We start from the raw sequence: 18,089 nt of genomic DNA, 5'->3' as shown, positions 1-18,089 counted from the left end.
CAATACCGTCAGCTGTCTGGTTTCTGACATTCTTTAAAATACCTTCTTTTGTCTTATATAATATATAATAATATACAAAAATATAATATAATAATAACAAAATGTATGAATTGGCTAATCAAACGTATACGTAAACTCCTCAATCACAGATCAGTTGAAAAACGTCTCGGGTTACGACTGTAACCCTTGTTCCCTGAGAAGGGAATGAGACACTGCGTCGTTGAAAACGACTCTTTGGGGACGCTCCCTTAGGTCCACAGTAGACAATTAAGTAATCACGGCACAATATAAGCTTTTGTTTTCCGTAACTTATTTTAAAGGCAGTCGACAACTGACCAAATTATATAAATGTGTGCCTTTATCTTTTATGAGTCGCTTTGATCCTACAGTGCTATACGTGCTATTTCTTTTGCTCTTCCCACTTGTTTTCAGGGTTTAATTTCTGTTCAAATGCTTTTTTGCTTCTTATGTGAAGTTTTATAAAAACTTGATTTGGTGATATACTTAATGCCATGATAATAAAATAAGAATTATTATGTTTATTTATTCCATACTAGTATTTATTATGATTTTTTATAAAGACTCTGCATTTAGAATACTGTACCTGTAGCAAAACAAAGATTTGTTTATTTTATTCCTTGAAATGTTTAAAAATGTCAATGGAAATTGATGTTTTAAGGAAAATGTTAAAAATGATGGAATTTGATGCAGGTCTACAGTAGACAATTAAGCTAATGAGAGATTTCTTTCCTAAATATTATCAAGACAAAAGTGCTTTTATTTGAAGAAACAGTCAAATGTACTGGCAATAAAGTTCACAGTGAGGTGATTAATTTCTTGTTCTTGTTTTTCTTTCTGTTTTTAGTTTGTTTGACAGAGAATGGATATGTCTGCAAGATGCTTGTGGGAAATACAACCTGCACAAGATCTGAGTTTTGAACGGCTGTCTTGAGTCCTGCCGTCAGCTACTCTTCAGACATCAGACCATGCAGCAAACGACACCGCTACTGTGAAGGCTGAGGACATTCATGCGGCATGACCACTTTAAGGATTACTCTTCTCATTACTGTTATTGTTCCACTTTACTATGAACTTTGCTTTTGTCGATGTAATCCTGCTGAATATGAGATAAATGGGGAATGCTGTCCATTGTGTGCTCCTGGTAAGACTGATAATAAAAAGTTATACCATATACCTTACATATTTTACACAATTTGTATAATTTCAAAGTTTCTAACTTTAGATTTTTTTTTTAATTCTTTATCAATATGTTTTTTTTTTACTGCAAGTTTGTGACGTTATTACTTCAGTGATGATAATCTGCTTTATTCTGCATTAATGAATATATTTTTTCTGCATAAAAGCATTTGTTTGGTTAGAGAATAAAAAACTAAATTATAAAGTCAGTATACCATGACAGTGCATTTCTGTTGAAATTCAATAACAAATGTTATGTGCTGCTTTTTAGGAAACCGTGTTTATTTGGACTGCACACATGATGCCAGCACAACTTGTGCTCCATGCCCTGAATCCACTTATACTGATGAACCCAACAACTTCACAAAATGCCTTAAATGTACAGAGTGTGATTCAAGTGAGTGTTTCCCCCTTTAAATTTGTTCATCTCAGAAAATTAAAAAGTTGTTATAATTTAATGGAGGTGATTTAGCATCTAAAGAGATGCAAGCTATTTGGGTTCATGGGTTCCTAACAGTAACTAATGTAATATGGTTTCTGCTGACACATTTCTATCTTAGAGCGAGGGTTAAGAGTGAGTAAAGCCTGCACTCGGTCGTCAGATGCTGTGTGTGAGCCACTGGAAAGATTCTTCTGCACTGAAAGAGAGAAACACACCTGTAGACTCGCTGTGCAACACTCTGAATGCAGACCTGGACAATACATCAGACAAGCAGGTAAATGATCACATGATATAAAGATGCATGGACAGTGCATGAAATGCTGTTTATTGTTATCTGTGCTGCATTAGTTGCAGTTAATGAAACAAGAGCCTTTATTTATTTTAAACAACATCTTTATGTAACTATATGTCCATTGTCTACAGGCACTGGCTCCACAGATACAGTATGTGCCGACTGTAAAGCTGACACATATTCAAATGGCTCTTTATCATCCTGTAAACCACACACAAAGTAAGTGTTCACTTATACACTGTTGGTGTGTGCTGTTGCTCATCATTTTACATCTGATCCTGGATATTATTCGCAGGTGTGAAGCATTGGGACTTACTGAAATAAATCCAGGAACACAGTCGTCCGACACTGAATGTGGAAATCTCCCTGATACAGAAATGGCTCTTAGTGTTATAGTTACTGTAGTAATAATTACAGTGATAAGTGTTCTTACAATCAAACATATGCGAAAGAAGAGACGATCTCGTCAGTCAGGTAAGCTTTAGTCAATTTGTTCAGAACGTTTTTGTAGTATGAGATATAGAGTTGGTTTTCATATAATTTCTATGTAAATTCAGCCAAATTAAATAAATAAATAAATACAGTCATGGAGCTGGAATACTTTTTGACAATCATTCATATACACTATATTTGCTACAATTAGAAAAAAGAGGCTGATGCAGTGAGTAATATAATGTTGATTAAATTATAATTTTGTCTCTCTTCTTTTCATACAGGAATGCAGGTATTGAAAGTTTATTTCTTTTTTCACATTAAAGAGAAAAAAATAAAACAAATTACTTTTAATTTGTTTTAAATAACAAAATGTATGTTTATCTGTTTTCTGTTAAAAGGAAACGGGAAATGATCTCAATGAAAAAGCCAGAATGGGTAAGAGTAGTAATTCATATTGACATACAACACAGTTAATCAGCTCATGTACATGATGAGAAACTTCAGTGACATAATATTAGATTTTACTTGTGATTTATTTAACAATATGTTGGTCTTCTGTGGTTTGACTGTGAGAAAGCAATGCAAAACATTATTTGTGCCTGTGCAAGTTGGAAAGTAATGCTTTCATTCATGTGTTTTCAGCTGTTCATGACCGGAAAATACTGATCAATTCGGATTGGAACAACCCGTAAACGACTAGGAATAGCTACAGTTTCCAGACTACTCAGAATTGTCTCCACATCAGGACCGGTGCCGTGCCATTACACATACTTCAGAACAAATGCAGACTATTCCCCCACTCGCAGGAATAGTTGCGTCTCTCTCCTTTACCCAAACCAATGAAGAGAGAACGCCAACTCCTGTGAAGACTTCAGATGATGCAAACTCTGAATCAACATCACCAATGCTACATTTTTCTAAATGTCATAATCATTTGTTTACAAACAAGTATTTTTTTTTACAATTATAAAATCGTTTTTTAAAAATTTATTCTAGAATCGATATTAATTAAAATTCAATTGCTTTATTTTTGTCCTTGCTTATAGACGAGGTTGACAGAAGTTAGCCACTTTTGTTCCAACAGAGGATGAAATGTGTCGTCATCTATGAGTGTTGAGTGACGTAATATCCCTATTAGTGGACACATGAAGGAGACGTGAGACTGAAAGCACTGAAAAGCCCTCGCGCTGCTCATATGCTGAGAGTGCGATAATACAGTAGAGCTGTGCGATTAGTCTTTAAAAGATTGTGATCTCTTTTAGTTCTCCTTTTTTATCCAAAGTCTGCTTGCCATGGTCCATAATGTTTGAACGAAACAACAACAGCGTGCAGATAGACATTGCGAACTACACATTTGTCCACGTCTGTCGCTTTGGTTACTATCAGACGGCTCTGGTTGCTATGGCAGCACGAGCGGAAACCAGGGACAACGCGGATATGACGCCATTGACGGCGACAAAACGGAAATAAAGAAACGGGACGTTTCTCGAATTAAATTACAAATTTCTCCTGGTTTGAAAGTTGTTGGAAACAGTCGGGATAATGTAAGTCAACCCAGTCTCACGGCAGTTCGTGTCATAGTCACGAAATTTAATCTATTGATTCGTGTTCGTGAACACGAATTTCCCCTTTTTTTCGTGTCACTCAGCACGACTTTCAATCCAATGTATTTCAATGGGAAGTACATTTCGTGTCTGCACCACGTTTTTCTTTCTGCCAATCTGGAGCATTGTTTTTTTCTCATTTGTCATTATTTTGATTTTTTTACTTTAAGCGCTACATTACTCAACATTTAATCAGACATTTTTTGTCCTTGTTTTTATTGCTTTATATTCTGTAGGCTTCTCGCCATTGTAAACCATCGTCCGTGGTTCCTTCCTTCCAGTCAAAATATAGTAAATCTATTCATTTAACGAGACTGAAGAGTTGCTACGGCTATCGTTTCTAAATGTTGCTGTTTATTTTTTGAGAAATACCGTTTTTCCATTGGTTTGGTGTGTCATCTAACGGTAATCTACAGAGCCTGATCGACTCATATGACCATAAGTTGAAATTGTTTCTCCTTCCATTGTGAGAACGGGGATATGTTTTGGATATTAATTAAATATTAATTAAATTAAATACATTCATTTAATTTAATTTAATTAAATTTAATTAGTTCACTCCAGCATTACCCATGAACCTCGACATCCGTTGCTGTGGAGACGGAGCCAGCTAGTCCGCTTTGCGATTGGATGATTTCTTCAGTGATGTCATTGCTGTGTGCAGTGATCTCAAACCACCGTCCAGGTAAATTGGCTGAATGAATACGTTTTGCTTAAATGTCATAATTCATGCCTTTCTTTGTCATTAAACTCACATGGTTTACATGTTAGGGCAACGAATTAAAGCCCGACCAATAGTTTTCTCGTTATCAGCAAAAAATAAATAAAACTCTTGTGAAATTAGGCTTGCTAAATGGTTAGTTAACTTCAACATAAGCTAACTCTCATTATCTAGAGACGATGTCATTTTCTCTCGAACGATTGTAAAGTGTCACTGTCAGTAATAACAATATCACTTGGCCTAACGTTACTGCACATACATCTTTAAAAACAATATTTTTCTATTCATTTTAACCTTAAGTATTTATAAGGAAATGGGAATCTCTCACTATTGGGAACACTTTTTGAAACTTATATCAACTAAGCTAGCCTATAATTAACATTTTGTGTTCTCCCTGCAGATTCTGTCAAACTTCACCTTTTCGAACCAAGATACACCTGTTTTCAACACCCAAAGGCACTTTTAAGAGCCAACCTCTTTCTATCTCTGTCTATCTCTCGCAAACTATCTGTCCATCTATCTCACTATCTGTATTTCTATCCATCTCTCCAATCTATACCTTTATCTATCTCAGTCTTTATCTATTTCCTTAATCTTTCCTCTCTGTCCGTCTTTGTCGACTTGTCTGTCTTATCCGTCTTTGTCGGCCAGTCTGTCCTAGTTTGTCAGTTTGTTATCATTTCTGGGGGGTCTACAAAAAAGATTTGTCCCTTTTGTCAGAGCACAGAAGATCGGTTCCCATTGTAAAAAGGAGCAGCCTCTGAAGCAGCGCCTCAAGAAGAAGCTTCAGAGGTTTGAGGAGAAGCGAGAGGAATGGGTGGTTGGTCATAAGAAGAACCACAACATTGCATCCATCAAGGATGAAGCCATTGTCATGGTATGTGCAATTTCATCCATGACATTAAACTGTCCTGATCATCTAATTGAGAATATAGATAAAGTTGAATTCATTTTTTCAACAAAATTGGAACACGCATATATAAGTGATACTCTGGAATTCTGAGTTCATAAATACAGGCATGCATTATGACAGAATCACAGGTACAACATATTAATCAAACTTTCTTGTCAAGTGAATGAGAAATAACAAATGGACTGCATTCATACTACTGCATTTATATACTGTACTACTCAAAGCACTTTTCAATGTACACTCATCAACTGTAAATGTATGTGCAGCATTCACCCATTTGGTCATATATTCACACAGGTTCTGCCTTTATTTTGCATAAATCTTTAGACTGTCACTGTCCAATTGCACAGAGGTTACACAATCTTATCAGGTCCCAAACCCAAGTTACTAATGTTGCAAAAAGTTCTATTGTACCCTTATGGTGTCAGATTAATCTTTTTTGCTTTTTTTATATATATATATATAGAAAAGTTAGTTTTTGCTATTGCTTGAGCCTGTCCTGTTTGCACATTGGTTATACAAAAGCTAAACTCACCATGAAGTTAAAAATCCTGATGGCATTAAACTGGATGCTGTCATCAATAATGTTATATTTTGTCAATAATTAATATGCTTAGATATTTTTGCTGTTGTTTTTCTATTACTTTAAACAAATACATAATCTTGTCATTGCAGCTTGAGAAACTCCATGCCATTGGATACAAGCCAGTTCTGCTTCTAGGAAAGGAGACCAAAAAGAAAGAAAACAAGTGTGAAATATTAACCCCTCGCTGCACACTCTCCGCCTATGCCCAGGACTACCTTCAGAAGATAGGTTCATTTTATGAATACCTGTGAAGGTGAGATGCATGCACTGTATTTTTAAAGTCACAGTTCACATCTTGTGTTGAGTACGCAAAATAATTTATCAATGTTTAAATCTTAAAGGGATGGTTCACCCCTAAAACTTAAATTCAGTCATCAACTCCTAACCTCCTTGACAGTAGAAACTTGGGAGAGGTTTCCATTTTTATATAACCAACACAGAGTTTGTTAGCCCAACACGGGATCTTTTTAAATTATTTCAATATTTCTCTAGCCTTAAGCCTGGAACACACCAAGCCGACGCCGACGAACTAGTGGCGACGAAAGCAGACTGCAACGTCGGCTCACGTCGGCTCACGTTGGCAGCGTCTGGGTCCAAATTTGCCCTGACACACCAAGCCGATTCTCAACACCCGACGGCCAACTAGCAGGTCCGTTCTGCGCCTGCGTAAGATGAAATACCTTTCCGTACCAGCAGGTGGCAGTAGTCTGTTTAGTTACTCAAAGCGGAAAACCGGAAGAGCTACAGGGATACAAAACATATACAAAGAAAAGGCATATCAAAATCTCGCTATCTCGCTATCCACAGACGGGTTTGTGATATTTCGGAAATGTCTGACACGTTGCAAATGGCACTGGCGTTGTCAGCCCTTGGTATTTTGCTTGTGGAAGAGGAAAGGAAGAATCGGGCGCGAAAAATACGCAGAAAGCGCACTAAATGGGTGAAAGCATGGATTCTCCAGAAACAGGCTCATGGGGCTTTCCCGAACCTGTGTAGAGAGCTGGAACTAGATGAAACCTCCGATTTTAAAAATTTCGCACGGCTTTTTCCTACTCAGTTTAACACGTTAAAGACCCACTCCGATGAAAATCATGTTTTTCTAGGTGTTAACATGTTCTTGTGGCATTTTTCTGATGTTAGAGGACATATCTTGAGAAAAATAAGTTCAAAGTTGTATTTCTGAGTATTTCTGCATTCAAATGGCTGTGAATCAGTAGCAGACGCTAAAATGCCAGCTAAAATAGACTGGAGTTGTGACGTAGTAACTCCACTGGGCGGTGCCACAAGCTCATACTCCCCTCCGCCCCCGCCCCCGCCCGCGCGGCTCAGGTTCTGAGGAGTAGAGAAGACGATGGCGGATCAACACCTATGTGCGGTAGCGGGTTGCAATGCTAACTGTACGTTCACACCGCCGCCGACTTGAGCGGCAAAGAAGCTCTGGCCGCCCTGTCAAGGACGCTTGTCAAAAAGTACGAGGAAGCTTGTTGACGCTTTGGCCGCTCTGACGTAGCAGCATTCTATGTTCGATCATGGGAGAAGAGAAGTGTCACACCATGAAAAGTAAACAAAATAAATAAGCAATACATTGACACTAGAAACCTTTTATAATGACAGCATTTGTATAACCGTTTTGGTCACATTATTATTTATTATTATTAATAGTGAGTGCGCGCGCGCGGCCGAGGCTCTCTCTCTCTCTCTCTGCTATCTCTCTGCGTTCTTATATGCCCTGTCAAGCGCGCCCTGTTAAACTGGCAGGACTTAAAAACACATGCAAATGATAAACTTTCACTCTGATGGTTAAACTGCAATTAATCCGATAATGATAGGAAACCCAGCAACGGCGATGATCAGCTTCTCCTCCGTTTTCTCGGAAGCTCAAGTCGGCGGCGGTGTGAACGAGGGGGAGGGTCGTCTCCGTGCCAACGGCTCCCCCCACAACGCAGAGGCGAATTTCTAATGAGCTACTGCCGCTCTGCTGAAGCAAAGTCCCAGAAAACGGCACAGGTTTTGTGATTTTGGCTAAAAACGGCATAATCATCATTTAAAGACCACTGAGAATGTTTAAAAATAGCTCAAAATATGATCGGAGTGGGACTTTAAAGGAACTTATCAGTCCAATCATACAGAGGAGAAACACGAACTACCGGGATTGTATCTCCGTAGGGGAACGTCTGATGATTACACTACGGTTCCTGGCAACAGGTAAGCAAGATAAAGGTTATTCTTTGTTTTAACATTGCAACACCTTTTCAGTTGTGTACATTTTGGTGTATTATTAAGCTTTATAAACTGAAAAGAAATAGATTATTTCGGATGGCAATTGTAGCCTACTTAAAAAGAAACAGCATATACAATATAATAATATGAAAATGCATTAAAAGTGTTTTGTTCTTGATGATTGATTCTGGAAAAGGTGTGGAAAATTGATAATGCATTTTCATATTATTATATTGTATATAATATAATAATATATAATATAATAATATGAAAATGCATTAAAAGTGTTTTGTTCTTGATGATTGATTCTGGAAAAGGTGTGGAAAATTGATAATGGAGTTATGTGATTGTAATCTTTGCAGGAGAAAGCTTCAAGAGCCTTTCTTACCAGTTCCGAGTGGGAATGTCTACAATTCAGCAATTCGTTCCTGAAACCTGTGCAGCAATCTACCAGGTCTTAAAAGAGAAATACCTGAAGGTTTGTACACATTCGGACAATGAAACATCCCAAAATGACTACGAGTTATAAAGGGTCTGACAAATAAACCTTTTTTTTTACATTTTGCTGTTTTTCAGTGCCCAGACACAGTGGAAGAGTGGCAGCGAGTTGCCATTGGATTCCAGGCTCAGTGGAACTTCCCAAACTGCCTGGGTGCTCTGGATGGGAAGCACATCAACATTCGTCCCCCACCAGGAACTGGATCGACATTTTACAACTACAAGCGTACATTTTCCATTGTTCTAATGGCACTGGTTGACAGCAATTACAGATTCCTTTATGTTGATGTGGGCTGCAATGGGCGCGTTTCAGATGGTGGAGTGTTTGGTGGATGCTCTTTACAGGATGCTTTGGAGAAAAGAACATCGAACATACCTGCACCTGCACCACTTCCTGAATCTGACCAGCTGGCCCCTTACTGCATTGTGGCAGATGAGGCATTTCCCTTGAAGGAATACCTCATGAAGCCATATCCGAACCGCAGGCTATCTGTTGAGCAACGCATATTCAACTACAGGCTTTCGCGAGCTCGGAGGGTGGTTGAAAATGCATTTGGCATCCTGGCAAATCGCTTTCGAGTTTTTTTAACTACCATTAATATTCAAAACACTGCCAAAGTGGAGGACATTGTGTTGGCTTGCTGTGCACTGCACAACTTTCTGCGTACAGAGTGCTGTGAAGCATACATGGCAGGAATCGACCAGGAAGGACTAGATCAAGACCCCGGCCTACAGCAGGCCTCTCTGCCACACACAACCAACAGTACAACACACGCCAAACAGCTCAGGGATAAACTGTGCCAGTACTTTAATTCAGACATTGGTGCAGTCCCCTTTCAATGGGACAAAATATAAGTCACAGCAGAACACACACACACACACACACACTGACAGCAGAACACTGACAGCAGAACACACACACACTGACAGCAGAACACACGAACACTCACAGCAGAACACACACACACACTCACAGCAGAACACTCACAGCAGAACACACACACACTGACAGCAGAACACTGACAGCAGAACACACACACTCACAGCAGAACACATACACTCACAGCAGAACACATACACTCACAGCAGAACACTGACAGCAGAACACACACACACACACACACACACACACACTGACAGCAGAACACATACACTCACAACAGAACACTGACAGCAGAACACACACACACACACACACTGACAGCAGAACACATACACTCACAGCAGAACACTGACAGCAGAACACACACACACTGACAGCAGAACACTGACAGCAGAACACACACACACTGACAGCAGAACACACGAACACTCACAGCAGAACACACACACACTCACAGCAGAACACTCACAGCAGAACACACACACACTGACAGCAGAACACTCACAGCAGAACACACACACACTGACAGCAGAACACACACACACTCACAGCAGAACACTCACAGCAGAACACACACACACTGACAGCAGAACACTGACAGCAGAACACACACACTCACAGCAGAACACTGACAGCAGAACACACACACACTGACAGCAGAACACTGACAGCAGAACACACACACACTGACAGCAGAACACACGAACACTCACAGCAGAACACACACACACTCACAGCAGAACACTCACAGCAGAACACACACACACTGACAGCAGAACACTCACAGCAGAACACACACACACTGACAGCAGAACACACACACACTCACAGCAGAACACTCACAGCAGAACACACACACATTGACAGCAGAACACTGACAGCAGAACACACACACTCACAGCAGAACACTGACAGCAGAACACACACACACACTCACAGCATGAGTTCATGATCGCGTGTGTTGAGTCACATTGAGAGATCACGTCACACGCGGGTCACGTGACGCTGTGTTTGCTCATGGAGGCGCAGCTTTTCTAATTCAAAATATAATTTTGTATTTTGTAATATTTTTACTTGGATTAAAATGCATGTTGTTTGTGTTGCGAGATTCTCAACTTTCTCTTTTTGTAAACTTCAGTTGCTTAGTCATGATTTGAGCACAGAAGAGCCTCCACACACACGTCTTAACACTTCTCTATGTGTTTGCAAAGTTCTTTGTATTTTTTGTTGCTGATATTTGATATCATATTTTATCATACGCAGTAATATGCTTGGAGCTAAAAAAAAATTTTTAAACAAAAAAAATTGTTTTATGACGATGGTATGAATTTGCTAAATAAAAGTCAGGATTTTACATCATTGTGTTTTGTGATCTCTTTTTGCATAAAGAATTGTGAATGCAAATACTTTTTTATCCAAAGTCAAAGTGCTTTATTTCCAATGTTCAGAAAAATGGCCAAAAAATTAGCTAGAGGGTAAATGATATAAAATTACCAAAAATAGGAGAGACTTTAAATTCTAAATAGAATTGTGCAAGCACTATAATATAACTATAATATAAATTACAACTGTGCATGTACTTGTACAACTTACAATATACTACACACATGTTTACACTTTTGCAACATAATACATTACAGGTGTGTATACTGATTGACAGATGCATCCAGTGAATGGTTGTGGCCCACTGAATATTTGAAAATACAATCATCAACCTCGTGCTGGAAATGTGGCAGTACATGTGGTGGCAAATTCCGCATTCTGTGTTCTAGATTTTTGCAGAAAGCTGAGATGGCATCATTGGTGTTTTCCTGTGATGCCAACTTTTCCAGAGTTTTGCCGATGGTGCGCATCAAGTATGTGGACTCCTCACTGGAGGATTCATCCTGCATCTTCCTGCGCTTCCCCGGAGGCTTTGGAGTATTTGGTTTCTTTCTCATGGCTGTGGACTCAGCTGTGGATTCAGGCAAGGGTGTACTGGGCCGTAGTTCCGCCTCAATGAAGCTGGGCTCTTCATGGGTGCCAGGCCAGGTGTCACTGATGGTACCATCTGAGGGTGAACAGGAATCACTATCAGCCGAAGGTTCCTTAAAAAAAATAAAAAGATAAAAATCAAAATGCAAATGATGTGATACCATAGATTCACCAATCTGTTCACCCATATCAAAAATAACAGGGCAAAGTTAAAACAATACCCTGGAAATTGGTGAAATGGCTCTATTTAGATGCACATTGTGGAAGATAATGTGACAAATGAATTTAACAGCTTGAGTTACTATGCTGAATTACTTGTACATAGACCCATCTGAACAATCAGTGGCCACTTTAAAAAAGCAAAATGATTCATTTTATTCTGGAAAAAAAAAACATATAGATTTGTTTATTTACCCTGATAGTTAGATTTGAAGTGCTCTCATTCCTTTTTGTGTGAGGCTCTAGAAACTGCAGGCGGTTCAGGATCCATTGCTGCCTGCCAGTCTTCTGAGCTCCAGAACTTCCTGAGGGTCCTTGTTTCTTATAACGCATGTACTGGGTTCGCAATGAATCCCACCGCTTCTTGAGCTCTTTCTCTGAGGGATAAAGTCACATTTTGTAAGCATTATGCCTAGTTATTTGTCAATTTCATGATTATTTGTAACGCCAACAAATGTTACTTTTTGCTCTACTGGACGTATACTAGATGCTAGCACATAATATTATTAAATGCCTGTTTCCATAAAGCAAATTATTTTTGGTACACACACACACACACACACACAACTTTAACACGTCATTATTTTAATATGGACTATTTAAAAATAACAAACAAGTTTTCTAAAGACCTCGATTGTCAAAAAGGAAATCTTACCTGATATGACAAGTTTATTTTCAATCTCTCGCCACTTTTCAGCTTTCGCCACACGGTTGGCATAAGATTTTTCTGTAATGTCATACAAGGCCGGCCTTTCCTGGATCATGCTGATCAATGCGTCTTCACTTGCCTCGTTCCAGACAGCCATATCTTTTTAAAAATAATCACGAATAATATTCACGAGAAATAATCACGAGAAATGAGAAAAGCACGTATGTCCCACGTTGACTTCGTTGTTTACTTGCTTCGTCACCTCCGTTTTTTTCTTCTAGAGCACTGGTTCGCTGGCTGAACAGCCAATCAGAATGATCAGATGGCCCGACTGACTGACAAGCCCCGACGCCGATTCAACATGTTGAATCGGCCGTTACAAAGCCGACGAGGACCAATTTCAGCCGACGGTGCAGAACACACCGAGAAGATTTAGTCGGCCGACGCACGGAAACTGCCCGACGGCCGACCGTCGGCTTGGTGTGTTCCAGGCTTTAGACACAGCCAAACAGCACTCTCTTTGGCAAACTACAACTTAGAAGACAACTGACTCTAAAACCTTTTCTACCAACCTGTCCACTGCCAATGTTTTTATCTGCATAGTATTGGGAGGTTTGTAAGCAATTTTGGAATGAGGAAATATGACTGTTTATTTTGATAGTAATAGCGAACCACTGATTTTGTGATTGATCATGTAGATTAATGAGACATGGATAATACTGCATGGGGGACTTTTGAGGACATGTAACTGTTATTGATCTGGAAAGAAGTGGCCACCTTTTATTTCTGTTTGTAAAAACGTTCACGCAGTGTTATGCCAACACAATGTGTCGTATGAAAATGGCAAGTTCTAAAGTTTATCCTGTCAAAGAGGCGAGTCGTTGATTACTGAAATGTAGTTTTTGGGTGAACCATCCATTAAACAATTTCCTTAATCAGTACCCAAAAGAGAGCAAGCTTTTGAGAGTGATGGGAAGGGCACAACACATGTATGTCGAATTCCAGCTTACCACTTTTGCAGTTTGGCACTGAGTCAATGAATAAAATGATAATGAATCTCAAAATATACTCTGCAAATGGATCAATATTGAGAACTGTGTTGAAATGTAGAACATTAACGGAAATAGCACAAAGAAAAAGAAATCAATATTATGGATCAATATTGAGAACTGTGTTGAAATGTAGAACATTAACGGAAATAGCACAAAGAAAAAGAAAACCATCAAATGTTGCCTGGACACACCACACTTACACTGCTACTAACATGGAGACATAAAGTCCAAAGTTTTTTAGCACACACAGTCCAGTCTGAACTAAATAGTTTGACCTGTCTGTATTCAAACTTTACACTTGGTGTCATTCGATGAATAGATATTATGAGCACTCTGTTTTGTTTGTTTTTCTGAATAAAAGATATATTGTATTTGTTATAGTCATAGAAAATCAATCAAATATAGATCTGTAGATATCTAATACATTTAGTAGACTATCAATAGTTCTCCTGTAATCTTAAGTGCCCACAAATCTGATTGGGAAAAATTGGATTATATGATTCAAACAGATTAACAATTAAAACAGGTACAGGTCAAGCTCATGGTTAACCTCTATGCTTTAGCCTCTCAACACTTGTTTAACTTGCACAGGTTGGACCCAGGATTCCAGTGGCAATGATGATCAGCTGATTACGCTGCACCTTACACCATGTGACCCATTGGAGAGCACAAGCAACCGGGAGGAGGCGAGCACCATGGGACAGGTGGAAGAGGCAGGAACTACGGTACAGGTGGAAGAGGCAGGAACTACGCGACAGGAGGAAGAGGCAGGAACTACGGGACAGGAGGAAGAGGCAGGAACTACGGGACAGGAGGAAGAGGCAGGAACTACGGGACAGGAGGAAGAGGCAGGAACTACGCGACAGGTGGAAGAGGCAGGAACTACGGGACAGGAGGAAGAGGCAGGAACTACGGGACAGGAGGAAGAGGCAGGAACTACGGGACAGGAGGAAGAGGCAGGAACTACGGGACAGGAGGAAGAGGCAGGAACTACGGGACAGGAGGAAGAGGCAGGAACTACGCGACAGGTGGAAGAGGCAGGAACTACGGGACAGGAGGAAGAGGCAGGAACTACGCGACAGGTGGAAGAGGCAGGAACTACGCGACAGGAGGAAGAGGCAGGAACTACGGGACAGGAGGAAGAGGCAGGAACTACGGGACAGGAGGAAGAGGCAGGAACTACGCGACAGGTGGAAGAGGCAGGAACTACGGGACAGGTGGAAGAGGCAGGAACTACGGGACAGGAGGAAGAGGCAGGAACTACGGGACAGGAGGAAGAGGCAGGAACTACGCGACAGGTGGAAGAGGCAGGAACTACGCGACAGGAGGAAGAGGCAGGAACTACGCGACAGGAGGAAGAGGCAGGAACTACGGGACAGGAGGAAGAGGCAGGAACTACGGGACAGGTGGAAGAGGCAGGAACTACGCGACAGGTGGAAGAGGCAGGAACTACGCGACAGGAGGAAGAGGCAGGAACTACGGGACAGGAGGAAGAGGCAGGAACTACGCGACAGGTGGAAGAGGCAGGAACTACGCGACAGGAGGAAGAGGCAGGAACTACGGGACAGGAGGAAGAGGCAGGAACTACGGGACAGGAGGAAGAGGCAGGAACTACGCGACAGGTGGAAGAGGCAGGAACTACGCGACAGGTGGAAGAGGCAGGAACTACGGGACAGGAGGAAGAGGCAGGAACTACGGGACAGGAGGAAGAGGCAGGAACTACGCGACAGGTGGAAGAGGCAGGAACTACGCGACAGGTGGAAGAGGCAGGAACTACGCGACAGGTGGAAGAGGCAGGAACTACGCGACAGGTGGAAGAGGCAGGAACTACGCGACAGGTGGAAGAGGCAGGAACTACGCGACAGGAGGAAGAGGCAGAGACACCAGGAAGAGGTGGTTGAAGTGCTGTCCTATTGCGTGCAGAGGGAATTTGAAAGACAGCCGTTTATCCCGCCCCTCGGATTGAGCCGTGTCTATGGTGAGTTGCCAGACCCAACATCTTGATGTAGGTCTGGCTTGCCAGGCTACATTTATGCAGACCCTCAGTTCATCGAATGTCTGAAACAAGCCGCTTTAGACAGAGAATTCTAGAAGCCTACTGTGGTTACTACGGTTACTATTCTAATGAGCTTGCACGTGATGTGGAGCCAAATATAAATGGCGTGTTTGCACAAACATTTACTGAAAGACAGAGGATGGTCTTTTCTCATATTTTGTGGGTCTCTAGATGCACCAGGGACACACATTTATGTTGAAAAGACATTACAAAGTGCTTTTTTCCCTTATTTTATAAATATATTTTTTTCTGAATGGATATATGACTGGACTGTAATCTTCTATCCCGCAGGGGGACCAAGGCATATGCCTGAGGAAAAAAAAAGCCACAAAAGAGTAAGTGCATGCATGTAAACACAATGATGGATGCTTCTACCAGTGTGTTGACATTGCTATTTTTACACCTGTTTATTTGTTAGAGTTCCATTGCTTATTTTTTGTAACTACTTACAACAGGTAATTAGTCCTAACAGACAACCTTTAAAATCCAACAGGCTTAATGTGTCTTAATTTGACAAACTGCTGTGGCTCAGCAGTAGTATGGTTATTCAAGCAAGCATACCATATTGGAACTGAAAATAATTTGGTTCCATGGTACAAGTTTTGATTAGTGATAAACATCACTTCTCATCTTTGCAAGTCTGGTCGCTATTTAAGTCTTCATAGTAGTTTATTTTGTTCCTAATCTAAGAAATATGATATGTTTTTGATGTTCACAGATTGCTCCTATCACACTCGCCTTTCACACTCGGCTTTCCTCATCAGGAGTGTAGTAAGAGAAAGAGTGAGAAAGGTTAGACAGTCAAAAGAAATGCATAGTGTAGACAGTATGCAGAGTGTAATATAGTATTTAGAAACTTCCTTGTGTGTTGGCAATACATACTATACATACCATTATTGTTAGGTAGATACTGTTTATGTGTGTAGTCTATTTGAAGGAGCTTGTACTGAATCAGATGCTGTAAATACCAACAATGACCCATTGTATCAATGAAACTCAATGCCTATAACAAAACATAATAGCCTTATGCTAAGAATGGAATTAATGTGTTTTTTTTCCCTTTATTTTTTATTTTTCTTGATAGGGCAAAGCAGAAATGTTGGTTGACTGGGAGCCCTGTCCAGTATGGTATGTATTCTTTTGTTTTTTTCTGCTTTATCAATTAATGCATGCATTATTAATTTACTTTAACTTTGTTGATGTTTTGTTTTGTTTTTTTTGTGTGTGTGGCTACAATCATTTCTTATTAAGCTGTTCTGTTTCAAAAATGATGGTGGTCCTTCATAGACTGGAAAATGTAACTGTTATACATATAAAATACATGTTCTGTAATGATGCGTGCTTCACACTTGTTAAAAGGTTTATGTTTATTGGAAACACAAGTACCAGTAACAGAAAAAACTTCCCTTCTGTTTTTAGTGGTGAGGAGTGGGCCCATTCCTAGCAGCCAAAGGATTCTCTTCAAATTAATGAAAAGAAATAAAATGTATGTTTTGAACTCCATTTGGGTTTCTGCTTATTTATTACATTGTTTCTGTGCTGCATTTGAAGTCATATCTCATCTTTCTGTAGTGGTGGAAAGGTACTTGGAAAATCTCCAATAAATGTGACACATGGAGTTTAATCTCAAGTAGGCTTAAATAGAAATGTACTTAATCCAACCCAATCTCCTTTTCAGATGTTCTTCAGAAACATGTTTTAATATTTCATTATTATACATTGCACTATGTTATTTTATTACATTTGACATCACTTGATTTCATGTTCTGTTGTCTGTGCTTTTCAAGTTAACTCAAGTTAACCTCACAGCCCACTGTTCAGAAATACAGCCTTATGGCTTGTTTGACAATTGTGAAGCTTGAATATGAAGTTCAACAAGTAAGACTGACCATCTTCATACTCACTCATTACATCATTTCTATTACATTCTCTCTGCTGCTCTCTCGCTTTCTTCCACTCCAAACTCATCCGCTGACTGTGGGCGTTTTACTACTTCAACCAATCGTATTTTCGTTTTAACCCTCTTGAGCCAATCATGTCATAATTGTTAAAGTTTAAAGCTGTTTCTTTCTCTGCTGCTGTCAGTTGTCATTTCAGGCAAATCAATGCAGCCGTCTTCCACCCCATTCACCTTCAGTCCGCATTGCATTCAGCTCCCAGGGGTCCCTCCACTGTGCTCATCAGGAGCTGAGCTCCACATTCATGCAGATCTCAGCATTGCTACTCACCCCTTCACCACCACCAGTGTCTGAACTCCATGGGGGAATATTCCTTTTCATATCATGCATTCTCTACACTTTTAAAATAATGAGTCTTGATGTGGACAAATACTTTCAACTTGTTATGCA

The 18,089-nt window shown here is 40.1% G+C and overlaps 1 protein-coding gene across 3 annotated transcripts; it reads left to right on the top strand.

The window, feature by feature from the left end:
- The first annotated feature begins 831 nt into the window (after positions 1 to 831).
- LOC311065795 (uncharacterized protein) lies at positions 832 to 11,150 on the top strand. 3 transcript variants are annotated; one of them, XM_084086544.1, is made up of 11 exons: positions 832 to 1,162; positions 1,469 to 1,594; positions 1,758 to 1,913; positions 2,063 to 2,150; positions 2,227 to 2,801; positions 3,009 to 4,655; positions 5,412 to 5,568; positions 6,280 to 7,262; positions 8,296 to 8,395; positions 8,773 to 8,888; positions 8,987 to 11,150. In XM_084086544.1, exons 8-11 carry the CDS (start codon positions 7,020 to 7,022, stop codon positions 9,761 to 9,763), a joined length of 1,236 nt encoding a protein of 411 aa, XP_083942670.1. In that variant the 5' UTR covers positions 832 to 1,162; positions 1,469 to 1,594; positions 1,758 to 1,913; positions 2,063 to 2,150; positions 2,227 to 2,801; positions 3,009 to 4,655; positions 5,412 to 5,568; positions 6,280 to 7,019; the 3' UTR covers positions 9,764 to 11,150. The 3 variants fall into 3 exon arrangements, with proteins under 3 accessions (XP_083942670.1, XP_083942669.1, XP_083942668.1); XM_084086543.1 differs by having other exon boundaries at positions 5,092 to 5,568; XM_084086542.1 differs by having other exon boundaries at positions 3,009 to 5,568.
- Positions 11,151 to 18,089: the final 6,939 nt, after the last annotated feature.

This window comes from Abramis brama, assembly GCF_963993115.1.
Source record: "Abramis brama genome assembly, chromosome: 16".
Lineage (NCBI taxonomy): Eukaryota > Metazoa > Chordata > Actinopteri > Cypriniformes > Leuciscidae > Abramis > Abramis brama.
This window is presented reverse-complemented; position numbering and strand designations above follow the sequence as displayed.